At 41.3% G+C, this 8,916-nt stretch overlaps 1 protein-coding gene across 3 annotated transcripts; it reads left to right on the top strand.

The window, feature by feature from the left end:
* Window positions 1-356: 356 nt before the first annotated feature.
* Window positions 357-8,377, top strand: flad1 (flavin adenine dinucleotide synthetase 1). 3 transcript variants are annotated; one of them, XM_029452562.1, is made up of 11 exons: window positions 357-397; window positions 2,376-2,469; window positions 2,698-2,866; window positions 3,356-3,733; window positions 5,294-5,407; window positions 5,485-5,752; window positions 6,091-6,238; window positions 6,577-6,675; window positions 6,846-7,035; window positions 7,621-7,694; window positions 7,801-8,377. In XM_029452562.1, exons 2-11 carry the CDS (start codon window positions 2,462-2,464, stop codon window positions 7,934-7,936), a joined length of 1,584 nt encoding a protein of 527 aa, XP_029308422.1. In that variant the 5' UTR covers window positions 357-397; window positions 2,376-2,461; the 3' UTR covers window positions 7,937-8,377. The 3 variants fall into 3 exon arrangements, with proteins under 3 accessions (XP_029308422.1, XP_029308419.1, XP_029308421.1); XM_029452559.1 differs by lacking the exon at window positions 357-397 and adding an exon at window positions 923-1,348; XM_029452561.1 differs by lacking the exon at window positions 357-397 and adding an exon at window positions 1,344-1,474.
* The last annotated feature ends 539 nt before the right edge of the window (window positions 8,378-8,916 follow it).

The following is an 8,916-nucleotide window of genomic DNA, read 5'->3' as shown; positions in this document are numbered from 1 at the left end:
GTCTTGGGGTCCTGGTATTGTACCTGCTGGCTCACTATCACACTGTTGAGGTTCACTGGGACACTTGAATAGAACAGAGCGATAATTAATGTTATAAGTCACACCTGTGCTTTTGCTTTTCAAAATACGGTATCTGTTAAATCTCTTCCAATAGGCCTTTTTTACAGAAGATATTTTTGACTTGTCATAATAGAAAAAGCACAGGTGTAAATAATGACATTTATGATGGCTGACTCACTGTCACTCTCACTGGGACACTTGAATTGAACAGAGCCATGTTAGTGTTATCAGTAACACCTGTGCTTTTGCTATGACAAGTCAAAATGTCTGATGAGAGAAATGCCTATCTCTGCAAGGAAAGGCTATACGAATAACACAAATTAGACACCAATGTTAAGTAAGTAAAAACATATGAAATACTTTTTAAAATCCTAACTTTTAAAGTCTAAATTATGAAAAATGTAATATAGGCCTATATATTGACATATCTCACAATGTTCCCTCATATCAGAATTGTGTCTTCATTCTGACTTAATATTTCATTATTTTGATTTATCATGATAGGTTTCGTCAGCATCATTTTATCACACCCAAATGTTCCTATAGCTAAATATTAGGCTTGAATTTACTGTTTGATACTACATACATGCACAAGGAGTTTCTTGGCATTATTAATACCACCTTTAATGTATTCCTTGTTTGTATTACTATTCTTTGCATATAATGTATCTTAAACCATCAATGTATTCTCAAGCCGAGCCATGAAAAATAAGCAATTCACTTTCCACTTTGTTTCAAAATGCAGACTCGCAGTTTCAGACATGCCACTGCGCCACCTATGGACAAGAAATCTAACAGCAGCATGTAGTTTAGACGGTGGTACTTTGTTGCCAATAATCGCTTATCGGCTCCTCCAGCCAGCAGAGGCAGGAGAGTTGCAGCTATCTCCTTTGATTTTGGCACAAGAGAGAAAGTCGGAGAAGTCTTGGCAGCTTTTAGCACAATGCTATCCGATTAGAGATGGGGCAACGTGCCAACTCACAGATATATACGAGTCGTCGGTAACGATCGTGTAACGTTGTCTGATAATCATATTTACTTTGGCCAAAGGACATATATATTGTTCCGCATCGTCTTTACTAATTGTAGCACACAGGACCATCTTTTCAGTTACTTCCGTGTACATTAAAAAGGCTGACCATTAAGACAGACCTTCGTAAACCTGATTGGCTTACGGATATCTCGGAAACCTGTTCTTATTTGTGATTGGACGGCTAACTGCATGAGTTTTGAGTGACATGTAGCTACAAACGGTTGGACACGTAATGAGGTCATATGCGTCTCAGGAGTAAGTTTTCTCGGGATTTTAATGAGTTTCTTTTTTACAAATGATAGAAACAATATATTGTGTTTCTTCACAGACTATATGGTAGTGGAGATAAATCGGCAGTATAGACAGAACATAAGCTACTATGTAAGTGTACTTGAATGCTAGTGCCTCCAACAATAATGGGTTAAGTAAGCTAGCAAGGAGACTTGCCACATTCATAGTTAGCTAAGATTTGACTAGGAAGTAGCTGACGCTTTAATTGATATTAAGCCATTTGTTTGTGGTAGATTTTTTTTATATATGTGAATAAGGTTAATTTCACTATGTCGTCACGTAAATGCAGTGTTACGCCACATAATGTGCGGTTAGTATAAGTGAAGATAGTAGCATGCTCCTGTAAATCCTATCCATAAAAAACAAACAACATGAGGGCTAAATGTTAACATACAGAGAGATAGTTATAACTACCGGCGTGGGATTTAGATTGAAAGTCCCGCACCGACACGGATAGTCCGTGCGTTAACGTTACTTCTTTTGACCGCTGAACTCAGCTGGCAACTGTCCATTAAACTACTCAACCTCATATGTTACTTATTTATCTTGACAATCCTTCTTCACTGCATTTCCATGCGAACCAATTTGTCTTCCCTCCTACCAGCAAGTTCAATATTATTTGTAATCCTTCACATTTGCCTCAGACAATTTGTAGACTGACCAAAACTTGCAATGTCACCAGTTAATAGCTCGTCTATCAGTGTCAATTGTGGAAACTGCTCTGTGCTCCAACTATATACTGTTATTGAAAGTTAAGTTAGACTCATTATAGAATTATGATATTACAAAATTATATACATTATAGAAACAACAAAATGTTTATAATTCAAGTGCAATATTTTAAATGCAATTCATAACTTCTTCAAGAAACAACTGATAAGAAGTCAGTGTTAGTTGATGTCTGTGCTGCTGGATTTCACAAATTGCTTACTGTTCGTTTTTCTTCCCCCTTTTCTTTCTCTAATCTGTTCCTTCACCTGTCTCTTCCAAGATACTCCCTGTTAGGAGACAAGTTATGAAGGAGGAGAAAGCCTGAACTGTCATAAAACATTTTGGATTACTTCATATGGATTCTTCATGTTGATGTAAGATTCAAAATGAACTTTAGTTATAGCAGAATGGGTCATCACAAAAGCAACACAAAGTTATATAAAGAACATGTTCATAAGAACATTTTAAAGATGGATTTCATCGTACTATATGTCAAGATAGAGATTTGTGGCTTTGTTCAGACAGCAAAACATATTGTACATGCATACAGTGCAAATGCTTGATGAACAGAGTCGTAAGCATTTGACCTTTTTGTCTTCTAGCCTTGCTTTCCACAAACTGAGTAGAACAGGGGTGCGTGTGAGGAGACTGGCGGCTCAGCTCTCCAAAGCAACCATGTCCACAAACCAAGGGGGCTCTAGTCCGTTCTCTGCAGCCAACGGGGATGCTCCCACTGCAGCCATTCTCATTATTGGAGATGAGATACTCAAGGTGATTTAGTGTTGACGGACGCTTGTGGTTTGTACGAATAAGCTGTATTTGTATTGATTGACAGTACCCCACTGAGAATCCTTGAAAATGTGTTGATTTGAGAAAATCTAAATAAACCCTCCCTTTTTGTCTAATAAATCTATGGACTTGAAAGTATAGTTTTATTAATATATGCAGTCTAACATGCCATCTTAATTCATCAGTATGCCTCAGCTCTCCACATTGTACATCGCCAGGAAAACCCTGTGATGGTTATTTGATGTGGCAGCAGTGTTCACTTTTAAAATGACACGCTCAACCCTATTTCTTGACTTGCCATGATCATGATTAAAACATAAAGGCTTTGATTTTTGTCCAATGTCAGCCCTAGCCTCAAAACATGCTCACTGGGAGTCATTGAATTTCATCAAGCAAGACCGTAAAGTCATTGTTAAGCCTTCGAATGTAATGTTCAAGCAAGTGTCTCTTCTCGTCCTTTTGTCTCCCCAGGGTCACACGCTGGACACAAACAGTGCCTTTCTGACACGAGCGCTAAGGAAGCTCGGAGTGTCTGTGCAGCGCATTTCAGTCATACCAGATGTACAGGAGGTAATTGCCAAAGAGGTGGCCCTCCTTTCCCCTCAATACACACACCTCATCACTTCAGGGGGCATAGGCCCCACCCACGACGACGTCACCTTCGAGAGTGTTGCCAGAGCGTTCCAAGACGAGTTATATCCCCACCCTGAGCTCACCCGGCTGGTTGAGGAATTCTTCGGGGTGACGGATAAGGACAGCGCTGCGATGAAGCTGGCCATGGTGCCTCGCTCAGCCAATCTCAACTATGGAACTGACCCTCAGACTGGACAACTGCTCCGCTACCCACTGGTGAGTGACGGCAGAGTGAAGGGGGGATTAGTTCTTTCATCAGAGGGCAATTGTTAAATGCAGGATCGTGTTGTCATGAAGCACTTAATTAGATACAAAGGATCAATACCCTCCACCTACTGAATTACTGCCAGTACCCTTTTAGTTATAATTGATGTCCCAAATATCTGCTGTGCTGTGTGTTACCTTTTTCACTAGGCTTTCTTTTTTTAGGTCAAACAACATTTGTTTAGCTGACACAACTTTCAGGAAGATGTCTGTAGCATCTTGTTCTGGGGTTATTTTTAAGAGCGATTGCAACATCGACTGCTTAGCAGAGACAGCAGGAGTGAAAAACAACTTCTCACAATTTCAATACACATGTACAGAAAACAGCAGTGGTTAACATCTGTAGTACCTTGTGATTTTATATTTATACGGAACAGTTTCACACAAACATGTACCTCTATAGATGTAAACTGAGTGATTACTCCGTGCCAATAATTAAATGAAGTATCAACACAAATGTGTGCATTAACTACATTTAGTCATACTGTAGGTAGGTATCCTAAACATTACATACATTGCACCATAATACACTGAGAACATGATTCACAAGGGGCCCATGCCTTCCATGACAAACTGAAATGATAGAATAGTAGAATACAATAATATACAGCAACTCACTTAAAGATGATAAATTGGCACAATATCAATTAAAGCTGCAGTTAATAACTTTAATAGAAATACTTTTTGTTGTACTTTATCCTGTCTATAGTGCATGAGATGGATAATCAGTGAGAAAAAAACATGTTCCTCTGCCTCCGCCTAGTGCTCCTAATGGCATTTGCAAGGAGAAAAAAAACAATCGAAGCCGAAGAGAACTCCCATCAAACTGTCATATTAATATAAAGTAACATAACAAATATGAATCAATATTTTGTTACTGCCTTGTCGATTTCTCTCCTCAAATGTTTTCAGAATCACATGTTGGTGTACTGAGAAGGTTTGCTCGGGGCGGTGATTAGTTTTGGGGGACCGGGGTCACAAACCTTTAAAAGCTAAACAGTATACGAAGAAAAAGATTGTTTAGTATCAGAATCTTGATCCATATTAGATCGGCGCTGCTTAGTTTGACAGTTTTATCGGAGTTCACGAGCATTGATTGACACGTAACAGACTCCTCCGCTCTGATTGGTCGTTTTCATTCGAGTGCGGTGGAATCTCACAAATGTCATTAGGAGCACTGGGGACAGAGAGAAGAACACAGATTATCTTTCTCATCCACTGCTGTCAGAATATTGTGAAGGTTTCAACAAATATAACAAAAAGTTATTTTTAATATAGTTAACAGCCTCAATATCAATATGAGTTCACAGACATTAGATCGAAGCTTGACCGATTGACAAGCTTACAAACTGTGTATTAACTAGAAGGACATTAAGGTTAGTGTCAAGGTGATTCACTTACACAGAACCATGAAAACTGTTTATATATATATATATATATATATATATATATATATATATATATTACTCATATATTCTATCAGTTTCTGATGTTTCCACCATCTTCTCCCAGGTCAGTGTGCGTAACGTTTATATATTTCCTGGGATTCCGTCTCTGATGGAGAGGGCCTTTAATGGGCTGGAGCACCTGTTTGCCGGTTCAGGGACCACTTTTCACACCCGTGAGGTAACACCATGACCATACCTATCATTTACAAATCCACCTGAATGCTGTGTTTCGATAACCCAAGGTCTTTGCATTAGGTGTTTGTGGATGCGGACGAAGCGGAGATCGCCGCTGTGCTGACCAAACTGCAGGCCAGTTGGAGCCGGAAGGTGGCTCTTGGCTCCTACCCTGACTGGCTGAGCAACTATCACAAAGTCAGGCTGGTCCTGGACTCGGATAGCCAGGAGGAGGTGGACAATGCCCGGGCGCAGCTGCTGGACGAGCTGCCCAAGGGAAGCGTGGTGCCCTTAGTCACTGACCCCGTGTCCATCGCCACTGCTGAGGTGTACACGCTGGCCAACAGCGGTGAGGGGGAGACCGAGCGCAGAGGGTGGTGGAGGGTGATACTTAAACTAAGTCGGCTTAATATAAAGTGAATATTGCTTAGAACCTTTTATATTTCACACAGGCATTGGGACCAATAAAGGAAACACAAAGATTAAAGTATTTACCGCTGCATAAGTGAGTTATAAAGCTGGAATAAGACCGAACAGAGAATAGAATCATGCATCAATAAGATAAGAAGAAGGACAAGCAGATATTCTTCACTCTGGATTTGGCATAACGAGGGATCATTTAAATCATAACTGACAAAATTTCACCGCTGTAAAACGTCCTCTCGCTGTGGATTTCATTCCCCACAGGCACAGCGTTGGGTGACAAAGTTATGCATGCGCTGAAAACGATCGAGGACACACTGGATCAGTATTCCACAAAGGAAGTCTGCGCCGGCTTCAACGGAGGCAAAGACTGCACGGCGCTGCTCCATCTCTACTACGCAGCAGTGAAACGGTGACAGGAGGGGAGAGGACGGGGTTAGACAATTAGAACATTTACGGGGTGGGGATGATTTAATCAGGACAAAACAAATGACCTGAGAGAGATGAGATGAAAGAGGGAGTCAAATTAAAAACATAATGATGCCACTTGTGCACACTTGGGGCATCACTGTAATAAGTTAATGAAGAAGAGAATTAGTTTAGGAGCTACTAGACTGAGACGGAGTGTTTGGACTTTTCTTGACCTGTATTGGACCGATAGTGCGAGTTCGTGATAAACATCTAATCTTTTTCTGTGCCCCATTTATTTATCTTTATTTAAATGACCTATTTCTCTCCTACCACTCTCAGGCGTTATCCAGATGGTAAAGACAAGATGAAAGCTCTGTACATCCGCATTGTCTCTCCATTCCCAGAGATGGAGAGATTCCTTCAGGACACGATAAAAAGGTGAACCACCCGTCTACTTTATTGCATACTGCTAAACACATTTCAGCTGGTTGTTTTTTATATATTTGTACTTAATAGGAGTCATCAGCTGTTACCAGTCCAGATAGTTGTGTCTTAATCCTCCATGTCACAGTACAGCAGCTCCTTATTTGCCGATGTGTCCTCTGTAGATATGACTTGGAGATAATCTCTGTGGAGGGCAGTATACGGCAGGCGCTGAGCGAGGTGCAGGAGAGGAGGCCGGAGCTGAAGGCTGTACTGATGGGCACCAGGAGGAGTGACCCCTACTCGCACACACTCACAGCCATGTGTCCCACTGACCCCGGCTGGCCAGATTACATGAGAGTCAACCCATTACTAGTGAGACATACACATACACACACACACACACACACACACACACACACACACACACACACACACACACACACCATCAAGTTACATAGATATATTGTTTCATTATGTCGTATCATGTAAAAGCGTCTAGGAGAATCCACTTGGGAGTAAGAAACTAAATCAACTAATTCTTCTAAGTGAGAAATACACGGAAATGTAATCTTGAGAGCATCTGCAGACATTAATTCTAAAAACATATATAAACCAATCCGCCCTTCAGTGTCCCCACTGTTTCAAAGTTACAGTGTATATTGTGCCACGGGAAAAACTACTTTTTGACTGGTAATACAAATCTGTTTTCACTGCTCCAGCCAAGCAATTTCCCCTTGTTACACCTGATGTTATTTGTCATCTTGACTGAAGTTTCAGAGTGCAGATCTACAGGGTGTGAACAACATATCACTGCACCTGCACAGTTTAATGCAATTCAAACAGCCCTGCAGTAATACTGTTTTTGTGCCCCCCCCTACATACAATGGTATGTAAGATGCATATGGGAGAAGCACACAATCGACTCATTGTATGGTCATTTCTTCCAACACTCCACAGGACTGGACGTATCATGACATCTGGTCGTTCTTGAGGACGTTATACGTGCCCTACTGTATTCTCTATGATAAAGGGTAAGAATACATTCAATCTTTAACACTTTCTGCATCCTCCATTGTTCACTACGTCACAGCTGAAGTGCAGAATTCTTGGTCTTAAACGTCTCCGTCGAACCCGCAGGTACACTTCACTGGGCAGTATGGACAACACCTGTCGAAACGCTTCCCTCCAGACGGTGGATGAGAGGGGGGTGAGGCGATACAAGGCAGCCCACCTCCTGGAGAACGAAGAAGAGGAGCGAAACTCTCGTGCCTGACATTTCTCAACGCGTCACCTGTTGCTCATAGAGCCAGGGTTTTCAGATCTCGGATCAACCCCTATACAAATACAATATAAAACAACATTTGTATAGTATTTATATAGTACTTATGTGAATATTTGCTGGCTATCTGCACAATGAGATTGTAAAATAAGTCTGTGTGTGTGTGTGTGCTTGCTTTTTGTTTGTACATGTGAGTTTCAGCCTAAAGTAATGGCTCTCTGCCATTTAAATAAAACATCAATCTGTGTCATCTTTTTCCATTGTCATGTAACTATTTGTAAGAGAAGTCTCTCGTACAGATGGCAGCATGCAGGGCTTTCAATATTGCTCTTGATTTATCTAATTCATAAATCCATTTGTATTTTTCCTAAATCCAATAAGGACAAGAAAGACGGCCTCGTTCAAAAATGTATCAGTAAATAATGTGAAAACTATTCTGTCAAGGTGAGAAAATCAAGTTTCAGAGGCTCTGAGGGTGTGCACCAGCATGAAGAGAGCACTGAAGGTCAACCGACAGGCTGACATATTGACTCATCTGTGTCTCACTGAATGTCCATATTTGCAGACTGCAGATTATTTAACCGAGCGTCTCTTCACCCTGATGCTGCAGTTCTCTTTGAGCACCTCACGGGCGCGTTGTTCTCAATGTTTTTTTTTCTTCCATTTAGCACACGTGATTACAATAAATTACCTTCTCTGTTTCCAGACATGATTGAATCCAGGCTCATCGATCCGCTCTCTTTCTCTCCCCGCCTGGAGATTAGTCAACGCCGCGCATCGAGGGTCGATACCGGCCGATCTAATAAAGCGGGTCGCTTACGAGGCCACCGCGGGGTAGCACACACTGTTACACCAGCAATTACCACCTCCAGCCCGGCGCCCCCCCCCCCCTCCACCCCACCACCATACCCCCTAACTTATCTGTCCGGGCTTCACGGCTTGCTTGCTTGATTTATTAATAATAACAGTAATAA

Source organism: Cottoperca gobio, chromosome 16 (genome assembly GCF_900634415.1).
Source record: "Cottoperca gobio chromosome 16, fCotGob3.1, whole genome shotgun sequence".
Lineage (NCBI taxonomy): Eukaryota > Metazoa > Chordata > Actinopteri > Perciformes > Bovichtidae > Cottoperca > Cottoperca gobio.
Note: the sequence above shows the minus strand (reverse complement) of the source record. Positions and strands in the feature narration are given on the sequence as shown.

Excerpts from the sequence above, each read along its gene's own strand:
- flad1 (XM_029452562.1), top strand. Across the intron at positions 5,408-5,484 it reads CCACTTTTCACACCCGTGAG|GTGTTTGTGGATGCGGACGA; the intron begins GTAACACCATGA and ends TCTTTGCATTAG. Across the intron at positions 7,036-7,620 it reads TGAGAGTCAACCCATTACTA|GACTGGACGTATCATGACAT; the intron begins GTGAGACATACA and ends AACACTCCACAG.